This window comes from Ranitomeya imitator, chromosome 1 (assembly GCF_032444005.1).
Source record: "Ranitomeya imitator isolate aRanImi1 chromosome 1, aRanImi1.pri, whole genome shotgun sequence".
Classification (NCBI taxonomy): domain Eukaryota; kingdom Metazoa; phylum Chordata; class Amphibia; order Anura; family Dendrobatidae; genus Ranitomeya; species Ranitomeya imitator.
In genome coordinates, this window is record NC_091282.1 from 725,830,306 (window position 1) to 725,846,622 (window position 16,317).

At 46.6% G+C, this 16,317-nt stretch overlaps 1 protein-coding gene across 1 annotated transcript in view; it reads left to right on the forward strand.

The window, feature by feature from the left end:
• Positions 1 to 16,317, forward strand: part of LTK (leukocyte receptor tyrosine kinase) — a 347,686-nt gene that overhangs the window by 166,242 nt on the left and 165,127 nt on the right. The window contains exon 2 of the mRNA XM_069732538.1: positions 12,631 to 12,750. Coding sequence (XP_069588639.1) covers positions 12,631 to 12,750 — 120 coding nt within the window. The remainder of the gene's footprint in view (positions 1 to 12,630; positions 12,751 to 16,317) is intronic.

Here is a 16,317-nt window from a genome sequence, read left to right on the forward strand (position 1 = left end):
ATCCAGGATGCTGCAACGTCACGGATCGCTAGCGATATCGTTGTTAAGTTGTTCAGTGTGAAGGTACCTTTAGTTTGTAGAGACTAGTGAGTTGAGATTTCTGGTGATTTTAATACCTAAATTATTATTATTATTATTATTACCGTATTTTCCGGCGTATAAGACGACTGGGCGTATAAGATGACCCCCAACTTTTCCAGTTAAAATATAAAATCTTCTCAAAAGTCGGGGGTTGTCTTATATGCTGGGTGTCGTCTTATAGGGTGGGTGCGGAGCAATTTGCAGTCGACGTATATAGTGGGGGGGAGTGGTCCCGATGACGAGGTGAGGGAGCGCCTCACCAGGAAGGTGTAAGTGAAGCAAACTGTCAGCATCTGGGATGCCAGGGTTATGCAAAAAAGAGAGAGAGCGGTGCTGTGCCTAGAAAAACACTCCTCTTTCACTCATCTGGCTCGCCCTTGTATCCTATTATCTCCTTCTCTGCCTCTGCTTCACTTACACCTTCCCGGTGAGGTGCCCCCTCACCTCATCATTGGGGTCGCTCCCCCCACAATATGCGGCGACCGCAGATTACTCCGCACCTGCCCTATAAGACGACACCTGGCGTATAAGACGATACCTGACTTTTGAGAAAATTTTCAGGAGTTAAAAAGTAGTCTTATACGCCAGAAAATACAGTATTTATTGTTATAGCGCCATTTATTCCATGGCGCTTTACATGTAAGGAGGGGTATACATAATAAAAACAAGTACAATAATCTTAAACAATACAATTCATAACTGGTACAGGAGGAGAGGGGACCCTGCCCACGAAGGCTCACAATCTACAAGGGATGGGTGAGAATACATATAAATAAACGATATCCTGTTCCGCCCAGCTCCAAGACGTGTGTTTTTTAATCTCTTCAATTTGTAAGGGGTTGAGATTAAATTGAAGGATTTGAGACTTAGTCTCGTTTACCTTAAAGTAAGAAATATTAGAGAATGCCTCAATCACACTTCGCACCCTAGGGATAGAGGTCAGGGGGTTAGTCAGGGTTAATATTACATTGTCAGAGAACAAGCCGATCTTATAATTTTTGGAAGGCGTTTGGAATCCCGAGATGTCTGGGTCTTCCCTGATGTGTTGGGGCAGTGGTTCCATCACCAGGGCGAAGAGCAAGGGGGAGAGAGGACACCCCTGTCGAGTACCGTTTGAGATGCTGAAGGGGGTTGATACGTGATTATTAGAAGAAATTTTTGCTTAAGGCTCAGAGTAAAGGGCCATAATGGCAGATAGGCTCTGCGAGTTGAAGCCAAAATGCTGTAGAGTAGACCTCAAATAGCCCCAGTTAAGCCTATCAAAGGCTTTTTCAGCATCCAACGAGATGACCACAGAAGGAGTATTTTTTGAGTTAATTAATTTAATAATGTCAATGATCCTTCTGGTACCATCCACCGACTGCCTGCTTCTCACAAAGCCAATCTGATCACTATCAATAATTTTTGGTAAAAAAACTATTAATTCTGTTTGCCAACAGTTTGGCATAAATTTTAATGTCGGTGTTGACCAATGAAATCGGCCTAAAGTTTGCGATGTTGGTCAAGTCCCCCCTGCTCTTCGGGATTAGTACTATTATGGCTTACAACATCTCTCGGGGGAAGGAACCTAGTGTAGCTGCTTCATTGAAGATTCTGGAAAGAAAGGGAACAAGCAATTCTTTGAATGATTTGTAATATTCATTTATGAAGCCATCTGGCCCTGGGGATTTAAATTGCTTCAATTCTCCCTTCGTCTCCAGAACCTCTTCTATTGAGAATTGAGCATTAGGGTTTATGAGGTTTTTTTCTGAGAGTTTTGGTAGGGAAAGATTAGTTAGAAATGTAGAAGTTTCTAATTGGTTGGGTTGGGGATGATTGGGATCCGTTATGAGTTTATAGAGCTTGGAATAGAATGAGGAAAACTCGTTCACCACGTCCTGGGTGGTGTGACAGGGCTCCTTTTGAGGATTTAATTTTATTGATGGTATTTGTTACTCTCTGTCTTTTCAACCTATACATCATGTGCTTTGTGGGCTTGTTTAGCGAAGAATAGTTTTTGAATTTGGAGGACTTAACCGCTGAGTCATAGACCGAGAATACGAGGGTTCTGAGTTCACGTCTTAGACCTATAATTTCCGATTGTGTGACAGAAGAGGGGGATACAGAATTCAGCTGGGTCGCCTCCTTGGATCTAATTAGGGCTTGTAGTTCTTTTATTTTTGCCCTATTTAATTTTTTTTTCCTTCGATGAGATCTGTATCATTATGCCCCTGATCACTGCCTTATGAGCATTCCATAGAATAAAAGGATCTATTGATTCTGAGCTATTTTCCTTAAAGTAATTTTTGATTGCTGTGTTAATAGTTTCTTTATGGAATGGGTTGTTGATAAGAAGTGCATTGCTTTTCCATAGGAACTGTTTCTTTGAGGGTGGACCGAGAATTAGCTCAGCAGCAACCGAGGCATGGTCAGAGATAGATTTAGTTAAGATGTTTACGCTACTAAATCTTGTCAGGGAGAAGACGTCACAGATAAAGAGGCAGTGTGATGCACGTCAGAGTAATGGGTGAATTCCTTTGACGAGGTATTGAGGCATCTATATACATCATAGAATTCATTTTGGGATAGCCAATTATTTAGGGTAAGGGTTTTATGCCTATTTTTAGCCGTAGAATCCATATGCCCAACTGGGACTACATTAAAGTCTCCTACTAAAATTAGTTCCTTGTGTTGGGAATGTATGTATTAACTATTGTGAATATTTGGTTATTAATGCTGCAGATCAGAATATGGAAGTGCCCCCCTTCGTCCACAATCTCCTCCAGGAACTCAAACTGCAAATTGCTGCTTATTATTGTCATAACCCTTGCCTTTTTTCTTGGGTTGCAGGATTCATAGATGTGTGCAAATTTTTTATCTTCAAATTTGAGGTGGTCGATTTTTCTAAATTTTGTTTCCTGGACACATAAGATGTCCATCTTAGATTTGGAGAGTTCCCTTTTAATAGAGAATGTTTTTTGGGGGCTGTTTAGGCCTCTAACATTATATGTCATTAATGCAATTGACATAGTTGGATGTATTCAAATTTTGCGGAAAGAAGTCAGATATCGGTCCAAAGGGGGATTGGGGAAATAACGCTGGTTGGAGGGTTGGTCTATATGTGGGGTTGCTGAAAACCTGTAAACAATAAAAGAACTATAACCTGTGGGAAAAAAAAGCGGTTAGATGATATAATTACGTAACACTTGACACTTGGAGTCTGTTTATAGGTAACTTGAAGAGGAATTCCTTGTCTGCTTGGAGGAATCAGCGGCGAATTCCTTTCTTGAACGGGGGAAAGTTCGTGAGAGCTCCAAACGAAGAGCGTCCTCCGGGTTGGGAAAGCATAACAGATCGACAATAAACAGTTAACAATTAACAAGTAGTAGAACAAACATATCACCTTAATAGGTTAAATTAACTGACCCTTGAGACCAGGGTGTATGTAATAAGAACAGAGTAGAAGTGAGGATAGAAAATTAGATACCCATGTTTCAGAATGGGTAAGATTAATGGGGAGATTTCCTTATGGAGCCGAGGATTTTCATGTGACATTTTCCCTATGGTTTGCTTTTGCCTGGCGAGAAGAGTTAATGGAGGCAATGAACTTTTCCCCTTCTTCAGGGGAGTTGATAGGAATAGTTTTCACTTTAAACATAATCAAAAGTTTCAGAGGGAACCCCTACTTGTATATGATTTCTTGATCCCTCAGTGTTGCACTAATCTTTTTGTAGGCTTTCCTGCCCTCAATGGTGTCTTTGGAGAGATCTGCGTATAGTTTGAGGTGGCTAAAAGGCTCTGGGAATCTCTTCTCCTGTTTTAGGTAATGTTGGATCATTTCTTTTACATGAAAAAAAAGGATTCTGAGGATTGTATCTCTTGGGAGATCGGGTGAGATTTTTGGCGGTTTAGGCAGTCTATGTATTCTATCGATTAGCAGGTCTTGTTTAGTGAGAGAGGGGATGGGTTTTTTTTTAAACGGATTGTACATATTCAAGGAGTTTATTGTTTGTGATATTTTCTGGGATACCACGAATTTTAACATTATTCCGCCTGTTGAGGTCCTCAAGGTCTGCAATTTTGGTCTTCAAACAGCGAAGTTCCGAGATAATGTTAATGTTTTCTTCTTCGTGTATTTTTGTGGTATGTTCAAGGGCCCCTATTCTCCCCTCGTGATTTTCAAGTCTCTTAGTGATTGAGTCCATTTTTCCTTCCAATATTTTAGTTTGTTTTTCAAGATTTAGATGCATATCCCTGTTAAATTTGTCCGCCGGTTTAAGCATTAGAAGTTCTGCGCTACTAGTAGGCTGGTAGGATAAGTCATCCAATGGAACAGATGAGAGTTTGAGTCTGCTTTTTTCTGGACTCTCATTGGGGGACATGTCCTCAGATTCAATATCCGATGAGTCCTGGTGAGAAGGGAATCTTTCCCCCCATGTCCCTGGCTCCTTCCTCTTTCCTGAGATGGACGAATCCATTTTGTCAGGGTTTGTTTGTGGGTCGTTTTTTATAGAAGATCTCGGAGATCTCGATCTTGATCTCTCTCTTCCTGGATTTAGTATGTTAACGGAGTCATTAGAGGGGTTTCTATTCGGGTATAGGGTCTTGTTAGGTTTTGGTGAGGTAGGTATGGGGATCCTTGATGGGTTATTTTTTAAGGAGGATTTTTTTGAGCTGTTGCTGCTCATTTTGGATTATAGCGTGGATGGGTTACCCAATATCTGAAGTATAGAGTAAACACCAAATATAAAGAGTTCTCACTGAGGTGGTCCCAGGTCAGGAGCTGGTTAACAAGAATTCCCCACAAATGTGGTCCCACGTCAAAGACTGGTAGATTTCCCCACAAAGGGCCCCGCGTCTAGCAATGGTTGTCAGAGATCCCCACAAATGTGGTCCCACGTCAAAGACTGGTTGGTAGATTTCCCACTAAAGTAGCCCTGCGTCAAAAACAGATTAATAAAGTTAATTAGTAGGTAGAAATCCCCTCAGATGTGATTTCTAGTTAGAAAAACAGATCCTAGTTATTTAGAGCGTGTCTCCTTTAAATTATCAGAAAGGGTGTATTTCAGCAGTTCAGGCACCTTATTACAGTAGGTTAATCACCCAGTGGTATGAGTGTGAGGACCGTGAGGAGAGAGCAAGGGGTTAATGAGATCTAGACCCCTATCTCAGGTCTCTGGAGGTTGTGGGATGGGATATGCGCCGAGATTAGCAGCACCGGCTGAGAGCTGTTGTCCCACTTACTCGGGGTTGTCAGCCCCAGTCACGTCGCTGCAGCCAAGGCGCTGCTGGCTGTTAGTATAGCACTAGGTAGCGTTCAAATATAGGCCGCCAAAACCGCCACTCACAGCGGCTTCAATAAGACTCAGCAGTCTACTTTTGTGGGGGGTCGTACACTCCTGCAGGTGGGAGTCCGTCTGGCCGGTAAATATGGAGAAGCGGGAAATGGTGTGTGGAAGCGCCGGGTAATCAGTCACAGTCACAGGCGCAGGCGCGCTGCTGCAGCCGTGCCTCTGCTGGTTGTTTGCCAAGTGCTGGTCCCGGGACTTCTTACCTATGGTGTAGCGGGTCTCCGGGAGTGTCTCCTGCTCCGCTCAGGTCCTCTGTGGGTCCCAGGTGTCGCTCCGGCTGGCTCGCTTTCCAGCGGGTCTTTCGGGTCTCTCGCCTCCCTCCGCAGGTGTCCTCGCTGTTCAGCCGCTTCACTGCGCCAGGCTGAGGCGCTGTTGTGAATTCTGTTCTTGGGCTCCCTCCGGTGGTTGTAAATGGCACTTTTGTGAATTCTGCCCTTGGGCTCCCTCTGGTGGTTTTGAGTGGAACTGCCGCTCCTTGGGTTTAGCTTTAGCAGCTGCTTTCACTAATCGTCTCTTCTGGCTCTGCTATTTAACCTGGCTCTAGTCTTCAGCCTATGCCACTTGTCAATGTTCTCTGGCTGGATTCACATCTCTGCTTGGATTCTCCTGGTTTCCTGACCAGTTCTGCAAAGTTAAGTTCTGGCTTTGCTCATTTCAGTCCACATGTTGTGGACTTATTGTTCTGTGTATTCTATTTTTGTCCAGCTTGTCATTTTGGATTTTTTTCTGGAAGCTCTGGGAAGCAGATTTACCCTCCACACCTTTAGTCAGGTGTGGAGATTTTGTAAACTCTGTGTGGATTGTTTTGTAGTTTTTATACTGACCGCACAGTATCCTTTCCTGTCCTATCTATCAAGCTAGACTGGCCTCCTATGCTAAAATCTGATTTCATCTCTGCGTATGTTATTTTCCCCTCCTCTCACCGTCATTATTTGTGGGGGGCTATCTTTCCTTTGGGGATTTTCTCTGAGGCAAGATAGGTTTCCTGTTTCCATCTTTAGGGGAAGTTAGATCTTAGGCTGTGCCGAGGGGTCTAGGGAGCGTCAGGTACCCCCCACGGCTATTTCTAGTTGCGCTGCTAGGCGCGGACAGGAAGGCTCCTTGCTCGCCGCCTCCGGCTGCTGTGGAGGAGGGGGCGCTTACTGTAGCGCTTATGCAGTGCCCCAGAGTCCTGGTCGTTGCAGTAATGTCGCTCCGCCACTAAGGGGAGTGATGTTATGTCTGATTGCACTAAAGGAGTTCACCTGACCAGGTATCACAGTCACACATTACACTTCACACTCCGGCCACCTGGGGGAGCAAAAGGCACTATGTATTAGGCCACTCCTCACACTTTGGTAAAACTGGGGGTTGGATAGGAAATTGGGACAGAACGCAGCCTGGGAGAGCTCCAGGGAGGACCTGTCAGGGGTGGGTTCCTGGCAGGTGCCTAGCAGAAAGGACAGATCGTTACAGAGCCGCGCCTGCACTACCTTGCGGCGGCATCCTAAGGAAGGACACGACGCGAAGGATATTGTGGAGAAGTGATAAACGAAATTGCAGCACAAGGAGATTAACCAGTAGGAGTCGTGCCCCGAGATCTGCAACATCCTACTGAGGTGCGTAGCCGGTGGCCGGAACGCCGAGGAAGTAACAGACTTCAAGCATTACTTCAAGAGCGGCAGGACAGTTGATTATAGGTTGGCTGTCTACCTTACATCACCTAAGCAGACATAGGGGGCAAACGTGGAGAGGGGCGTCTCTAGGGTCCCAGAATAGCTCCGAGCCTTCCCGTCAAATGGGTGCATCCTAGCCAGATAAACTTGGGGGACGGAGAAGAGAAAGAACGAATACGAAAGTTGTGAGGACTATCCCGAATGCTCAGCAGGGAAGGACTACAACACACAGGCACTAGTTGGTAGGCACTGATTTCCACCTGCAAAGGGAACTCTGGATGTGCCTTCGGACCGGTCGGACTCAGCCAGCCCTGTTAGCAGTGCTCTGGATTGCGGATCCCGAAGTCTTCAGTAAAAAGGTAAAGAGACTGCAACCCTGTGTCCTCGTTATTAACTGCGCCTCACATCATCGCCACCTACACTACTGGGAAGCCCTGGGGATATACTTCACCTGTGGGAAGGTATACCATCTAGCTGCCATTCCATTACCACCAGCGGACCCCTAAGCAGCGTCGGTCACCCTGACCGAACACCACAGATGGCGTCACGAACCCTTGACAAACTTTCATCACCCTTTCATTGGACGCCCCTTAGCAGGGTCACGGACTGGGTCCAGCCACCGTGACAACCCCAGCACCGAGACAGAGAGGACCGGTACCGAGTAACCCGCGGCCCTGCGTCTGGGGGCGCTCCAACTTGGCGTCACGAACAGGATGTACTTAAGCCTGAAGAATCAGGTCATGTGTGCCTTGGAACTGTGATTGAATTGTGCTTGAACTGTGATTTATTGCAAAGACTGTGTATTGCTAACTGCCGCAAAAATTCCCGCCAAAACTGCCGCTATTGCAGTGCCACGAGGAGCGCAGGAGAAGAAGGGCGTGGAGTTGTGGGCGTGAACGGACTGAGAAGCACAAAAAGTAATGGCCGCCCAGTCTAAATATTTCTGTACCTTGAGGATGTGTCCGTCAGCAGCCGAGATCCGCCTCCTGATCCTCAATGGTGGGCGGAGACCAAGGAATTGAAACCGCCCACGGAGGGGAGAGCGGAAAAAGGATGAGGGGGAAGAAGTGAGCCACGTGGGAGACACCATGGCCAGCCGCCCGGGATCGGAGCGTGGGGTCGGAGCAGAGGACTCCCTCAGCTACCCAGAGAGATACCGCGGCCAGGCATCACCTGTTGGCCCTGACTTCCTGCAGGCCGGAGTGGACGAGCTCAGCAATCAACTCCGGCGGACGCCGCTGAGCACTGAGGCCGGGTGGAAGGAGACCGTCATTGGGAGCCTCACCAGATGTCTGTCTGCAGCCTCATCTGGTCCGGAGCAAGAAAGAAGTTCCAGCGCTCCGAAACCAGAAAGCAAGGCCCTGCTGGAAAGCGAAATACTGCAAACAGAGATGACAACTCCACAGCGCAAGGCCCCGCAGTCAGCGTTCCAGATCCCAGCGGAGACGGAGCAGGACGGCACCGGAGGGACCGCATCTGAAACAGGTATGAAGAACGACCCTGCCCCAGTGACAGAAGACCTACTGGTAGGCCCCGTAGCAGCGCCACCTGCTGCCATGACTAAGACTAACTCTGAACTGACAAATCCTAATACTACTACCACAGTGGGCATTATTGCCGCTACTGAACCTACTACCAATATTGACATTCGAACCCAGATTATACCTGAAAAACCGATTAGTGAAATTGATACCGCATCGGATGAGAAGTTGAACACAGATCTTCACAGGCCAGGAAGTGTTCACTACCGACTGATGTCTTGCAACCTACTATAGCAATAAACCTCGAAACCCCGAATATGATAATAGTTAAGTGCTTCCTGCTCTTTTGCTGCTTAGACCCGTTTAAGGGTTAACTCTTAAAGGGATCCCTTAGTTTACCCGGGATCCCTATTGTTTCTAAAGTTGTGTGGTTATCAAGAGACTACAGAATCATGGACGGTGAATGATTCACAAACTGGTTTTGTAAAAAGTTTGCACCTTCTTAAAGGTGCTCCCTAATGGTTTTACAAGAAAAGAAGACTTTGCGAAGAAACTATTCCTGATGACGATGTGAAAGTTTCTCTTGTCTTAAAGTTGATTAGTGACTTGTTGGTTGTTGGCATTACCTCAGAGAAGACTGATTTTTCCTCTTAAAGGGAATGTTACTTGTTGCCTTTTGATAATGTTGCCTTAAGTAGTAAGATAGCAATAATATTTACATAGTAGATAACATGTAGCTAGAAAGCTAGGAAGTGAACCCATAGGGGTTAGTGAGTCCTCCTGAGAACCATAAGAGAGATGGTTGATAGGTCTCATGCTGTGAACCTAGAAGAAGGGATGCAGTAGGCCCAGACAAGTAGCTAGGCGTTCCTGCATATGTGAAGCTGAAGAAGTAAAGAGAATGTTAGCTTTGTACCATAGTGTTTTATAGTAAGACTTTAGTGGGTTCAGCCTATATGCCCTTAAAGGAAAAGTTAAATTATTGTTCAACGATTTGCACTTAGTAGAATACCCGGCTGGGTAAAGGAAATTATTTATAGTCAGTAAGTTAGGATGTTATTTAAAATGTTTCAATATGTTTCTGTTTGTAACGTTCAAGTGACCTCACCTCCCATAAAGGGAAGCATTGTTATATTTACTTATCCATAGCATTTCAAAATTTTGTATGTCTTTTTTCTAACATGTATTGTTGTTCTTCTTTTCCCAGTCCGGGAGTACTGGATTTAACCGGGGGGGGGGGGGGAATGCAGCGCCCCAGAGTCCTGGTCGTTGCAGTAATGTCGCTCCACCACTAAGGGGAGTGATGTTATGTCTGATTGCACTAAAGGAGTTCACCTGACCAGGTATCACAGTCACACATTACACTTCACACTCCGGCCACCAAGGGGAGCAAAAGGCACTATGTATTAGGCCACTCCTCACACTTTGGTAAAACTGGGGGTTGGATAGGAAGTTGGGACAGAACGCAGCCTGGGAGAGCTCCAGGGAGGACCTGTCAGGGGTGGGTTCCTGGCAGGTGCCTAGCAGAAAGGACAGATTGTTACGGAGCCGCGCCTGCACTACCTTGCGGCGGCATCCTAAGGAAGGACACGAAGCGAAGGATATTGTGGAGAAGTGATAAACGAAATCACAGCACAAGGAGATAAACCAGTAGGAGTCGTGCCCCGAGATCGGCAACATCCTACTGAGGTGCGTAGCCGGTGGCCGGAACGCCGAGGAAGTAACAGACTTCAAGCATTACTTCAAACAGCGGCAGGACAGTTGATTATAGGTTGGCTGTCTACCTTACATCACCTAAGCAGACATAGGGGGCAAACGTGGAGAGGGGCGTCTCTAGGGTCCCAGAATAGCTCCGAGCCTTCCTGTTAAACGGGTGCGTCCTAGCCAGATAAACTTGGGGGACGGAGAGGAGAAAGAACGAATACGAAAGTTGTGAGGACTATCCCGAATGCTCAGCAGGGAAGGACTACAACACACAGGCGCTAGTTGGTAGGCACTGATTTCCACCTGCAAAGGGAACTCTGGATGTGCCTTCGGACCGGCCGGACTCAGCCAGCCCTGTTAGCAGTGCTCTGGATTGCGGATCCCGAAGTGTTCAGTAAAAAGGTAAAGAGACTGCAACCCTGTGTCCTCGTTATTAACTGCGCCTCACATCATCGCCACCTACACTACTGGGAAGCCCTGGGGATATACTTCACCTGTGGGAAGGTATACCATCTAGCTGCCATTCCATCACCCCCAGCGGGCCCCTAAGCAGCGTCGGTCACCCTGACCGAACACCACAGGTGGCGTCACGAACCTTTGACAAACTTTCATTACCCTTTCATTGGATGCCCCTTAGCAGGTTCACGGACCGGGTCCAACCACCGTGACAACCCCAGTACCGAGACAGAGAGGACCGGTACTGAGTAACCCGCGGCCCTGCGTCTGGGGGCGCTCCACTTACCGCCTCTGAGTCCAGGTGTCAGCGGGGATGTAATGCAGGGAGGTCGCAGGCCGCGTCACACAGCCCGCGGCACTTGCAGGCCCAATCGTCAGGTCAGACCACCGCTCGTATAGCTCTCAGCCCCACTACAGAGGAGAGCGAGTCTATTAGGATAAACCCTGTGTAGGGTGTATAATTACCCTCAGATGCAGGCAGGGTGATGATGAGCCCAGATATAAGGGCGGTAGTTGTTTGAGGCCTACAGCTAGTCTCAGACCATGCGGCCTGTGTAGAGTTTTGCCAGATGGTGGTGAAAAAAGAGTCCACATTAAACAATTTTGGTCTCAAAAGGGTCCTGGTGACGTGTAGAGACAGAATCCAATGCCAAACTGGGAGAAAAATTAGGTTTTTTAGTCGATGTCAGTCGATTTAGGAGGATGCACCCCTAAACACACCTACTCCATTGCTGCCTAGGCCACTCCCCCGACAACTGATGTCATTTTGACATCTGTTGAGGCTCCAGAAAATTGATCCGAATAGTATATTTGGAAACCAAGCCTTATTCTGGATTCACACATCCATGTTTCACTGCCCGAATATGCACAATGTTGCCTCGTCTGGCCGCGGGTCTCCTAAACCAAACTTGACAACCTCCCATATGGCTATGAGACTGTTGATTTTGAGTCAGCTGAAGTCTGGCCGGTCTGGAAATCAACTACGATGTGTGATGGCAGTATAAATAGGAATATTGTACAATTAATCAATAGCTTGAATGCCTGTTTTCCTGGCATCTGTGGCCATTGATGGAAATATGTTTTTCCTTTTACGCTTTCGATTCCTCTTTCTCTTGACTGTAACAAATATATTAAACTATCCAGAGTAGAGAGTGTTTATTAGAGAATTTGGGGTTGAGAGAATCTTCCATTTAGTTTTTGCTCTTGAGGACCCTATATGGTTGTGTATTACAAGGACAGAACATTGATTTCAGCAGGTGCTGTGTAATGGTTTATTTTTCCTGTAGGGGTGCTCCAGGGAAATTGAACACTTGCTGTCAGATATGTAAAAGATTGATATAGGTATCAAAAACTGTATGTGCTGGTAAAGCCATGTCCACATGTTCATTATTTGGACAGTATTTTACATTAGTATTTGTAAACCAAAATCAGAAGAAATCAGAGTAAAAGTATAATAGAAACTCTACATTGTTCACCCACTACTGATTTTGGCTTACAGATACTGATGCAAAATACTGACCAAATACTGAGTGCGTGAACGTGGCCTAAAGCTCATTATCAGCTTTATGCTCTTAAATTAGAGAAGATCGTTGCTGGACATGTTGGGTATAGAAAGTGCACATTTTCCTAAACACTTACATATAGCTCATAGTTATCTGGCTCTTGAGGAAGAAAATCATCGGTTGTGGTATCACCTAATCAGCTTGATAATGGATGCATATTCTATGTCAGGTAATCCTATGTACCCATTGCAATTCCCACTGTGAGTTCTTTGTTTCCAGTTGTTATATAATGTCTTGTACATAAGCAGAACTGCAGATTAATATTAGTATTCAGTGTGGTAACATAAAGCAGATGCTGCTATCTGAGCCGGATGAGCGTTTATATGACTCACTAGTGATATGATTTCTTTGCCATCTACAGTTGCTGACTGGTGCTCAGGTCTCCATGCTGAATCCATCTTAACACCTGGTTTACCCATTACTAGTGTATCTCGGAGTCATGACGAGGATGTGGTCTTGTCATCTCGGCCTAAACATGCAGGTAAGGAAAAAAAATGTATTAGTGACATATTGTTTAAAAAATACTTAGAAAACCAAAAACTATAAACAACAATAAAGGCTCATGTGCAAGGTCACATTAAAAGTGTATTCCTTCTGAGATGCCAAAACTGTATCTGTGAGTCTCACCTCTGCAACTTGCCCCTAATTCAGAAAGAGGGTCTCTGCTTGTCACTGATCCCTACTCCGTGGTGTCACTAATTCGTCACATGCCTGCTCTCACACGTGACTTGGGGTTGTGCCTGCAAGGGTTAATCTATCTCCCCATTCTCAGTCCAGCATCCAACCTCTGTCCTATGCTGTAATGGGAACATAAATCACACACCGACCCAGGCCACACACCCGCTCATACACGCTGCCATCACTCACCGAATACACGGGTGATGAGTCCCAGAAATAATAGTACTAATAAAAATATGTCTGTCACTCATAAGGCTCACACACATTAGGCTATGGATTCTTTTAGAACATTCAAGGTTCAACTTGTTAAAGTTTTATACTTTAATAACAAAAGGGTCAGTGCGTACAATAAGACTGTGGAGACCTGGGTGTCGTAACCAGTGCCTTCCCCCCTCCCATCAATCCCCTAATGAAACACACACACTGTCCTAGGTGGGTTGAACAGGTCGGTCAGTTTATTAATTAATAAGCAGAGAAAGGGCAATTACATATCGTAACAAGCGGCTCGGGCCGAGCTCCTGTCTGTGATCGACAGGGGAATTGGCCCAACGAGCGGTTACGACCTTTGCCCTCCCCCGCTTCTTCCGCTGTGACTTAATAAAGGTTACCAGGGTTAGTTATATCACATACGTATGCAAAAACACATATTTTTTTTTTTTTTTTTTAAATATTACAACATAATTTACACATTTACATTGTCCTGCGGGTTAGTATCATAATTAGCCTTTAAAAGGGAGGGTGGGTGGGACAAAAGCTTCCAGGTGTCCGCCGAGAGTGAAAAAGAAAGTTCTTGGCCGGACACCTGGATTTAACCCCTGTAGAAGTGGCCGTAGGACCCCTCCCCTCTAGTGCCCACTGGCCGGCTGGGGGTCTTCTAATTAGTGCATCACTAGGGGGGAGTGATGCTAGGGGGGAACTGGCACAGACAACCTTTACGTGCAGCCCTCTCTGTGTGCTCCCCAGTCAGAGACGCGTACCTTATTCAGTACCGCGTCTGCCAGACTGTGGAGACCTGGGTGTCGTAACCAGTGCCTTCCCCCCTCCCATCAATCCCATAATGAAACACACACACAGTAATAGGTGGGTTGAACAGGTCGGTCACAGTTTATTAATTAATAAGCAGAGAAAGGGCAATTACATATCGTAACGAGCGGCTCGCGCCAAGCTCCTGTCCATGATCAACAGGGGAATTGGCCCAACGAGCGGTTACGACCTTTGCCCTCCCCCGCTTCTTCCGCCACGGAGAATCCCGTGTATTACCTACGCGGGACTCCGACCCCACCCCTCAATGTTTGGGCCTGTTCAACCCCATCCTGTAAACCAGACAGAAAAATATCGAGGCCAATGTCCGTTAGGTGAACTCCGTCCGGTCTTAATTGTGGCGTGTTATCCCCTTGTAGCTGGTGGTGACGGATCACGATACCGCCTCTTCCTCTCACATATTTTCCAATCCGAGCATTGAATTTACCCCTTGTCCGCTCTATGGCTTTTTTAGCTCTTGCTCCTCGCCAGACGGCCCGTGGTGTTATATCCGACCACACCAGGATCATGTTCCTGAATAGACAGCTGAACCTTTCCATATCAGTTGTCACCCATTTGTACAATTCGGCCACCTTTTGTTTGCCAAGGTCATTGCCACCCGCATGTACCACCATTATCACCGGGTGTTCCGCCATCCTTGCAATGCCAACCATCTCTTTGAACACCTGTTTCCACTGGAGGCCTCTGATACCCCTCCAGTTCACTTTTATGCCCGGGAGGTAAAGATTTGTTCCTCCTGGCCGCAGTTTGGCCCTCTTTTCAGCCCAGTAAACGTATGAATCTCCTACCACCCAAACTTCAACCCCTGTAAGAGACAACACATGTTAATTAAGCAAGTCGGGTCTTACGGTATGTATCTGGCGAAGCATGCGGACTTCCAACGACCCATTCTCTGCACCTCGGCCTCTGACACTCCTGCCCTGTTCCGTACTCCTTTGGATTAGCGCCGTTTTTTTCCAAGCATAGCTTGAACATCACCTGGAATTGGTACTTGGTCAGCGGGGACCCGTCTGTATGAGTGAAGAAAAATCTACCAGCGTGTCTTATCCCGGCGTATCTTCTAACCATTTTTAGCGGGCAAGCTGGGCCCTCTGTGGAGTTAACCAGGACCCATGTACCCCTACCGGTGGGATCGCATTTGGACTTTCTAACCCTGATGCGCAGGGCGTCGCTGCATATTACTATGTCCTCATTAATTAGGCCTCCTTCCGACGCGTTTTTTGACCGCGGTAGCAATTCACTGATACGCAGTGCTCCGAAAAAGACGGTCGCAAAAGCTGCCAATATGAGGGCTGCCTCATATTGCGATGAGCAGACCGACTGGGATATCGCAATCAGGTCCTGCAATAGTCTCAGAGAAATGGGGCGGCGACATTCTTGGCTTGGCTGAAGCCTTTTCCAGCCTTTTATGGCTTGTCTTATGCAGAAGGACTTAGTTACGTCTACCCAACCCAATAATTGAAAGAAAAATGCTAGCCCCGATAATTTCCGTTGTGCTGAGGTGCCCGACGCCCCATCTTCTCTCATCCGCACTAGAAAATCAGTCGTCACCGCGCTTCGTGCTTGATCGCATTTATCGACTGGCCTACCCCGAATTAGTGAGCACCACTCCTCCCAAGCCTTACCATACACCTGCCAGGTAGCTGGCGAAACAGAGGCCCGGATTAAGGGCATCAATGATTGGCCACTGTATCCCACAGGGACAGTGGACACAGGATACCCAGGGATTGCGCGTTGGGCTGCTGGATTCTGAAAGCCTGCCAATTGGAAAATAACAATGAGTTAATGATATTCTCGTCAACCTCCGCCACCACGGTGGCTCTACACCAAATATTGTTTTCTAGGCATAACAGCGCAAGCCGTCGCAAAAGAGCAAGTATGGGCAAGGATGAAGAAGACATGTGATTTAAACTCTTCGCTGTTTTCGTATTTTTAGTTTGGAAACGAATGTTCATGTTCCTCAACTGATCGGCCCATATCTCCAACGCTGCTACTACCGCAAACAATTCCCATAGGGCTGGGTCTTGCCCCCACTTTGTTGTCGTCCATCTCTCTGGCCAACCAGATTTGCACCATTAGTTTTTATAGATTGCTGCGAAACCCTCTTTTTTGTTCCACCCTAATGTCAGCCCTAATTCCTTGCTTGTGATCTCTCTAGCCATGACGCATGTGTGACCGTTGTACGATTGTAGGAACGTCTGCCATACTAGCAGATCAGCTTTTAGCGAACGAGTGAGCCTAATTCTATGGCCGGGCTGGGAAGCGCCTTTTGTTGCCAGAGATAGTCTGCGCGAGAATGCTCTGCCGGCCGGCATTACGCGGCAGGCGA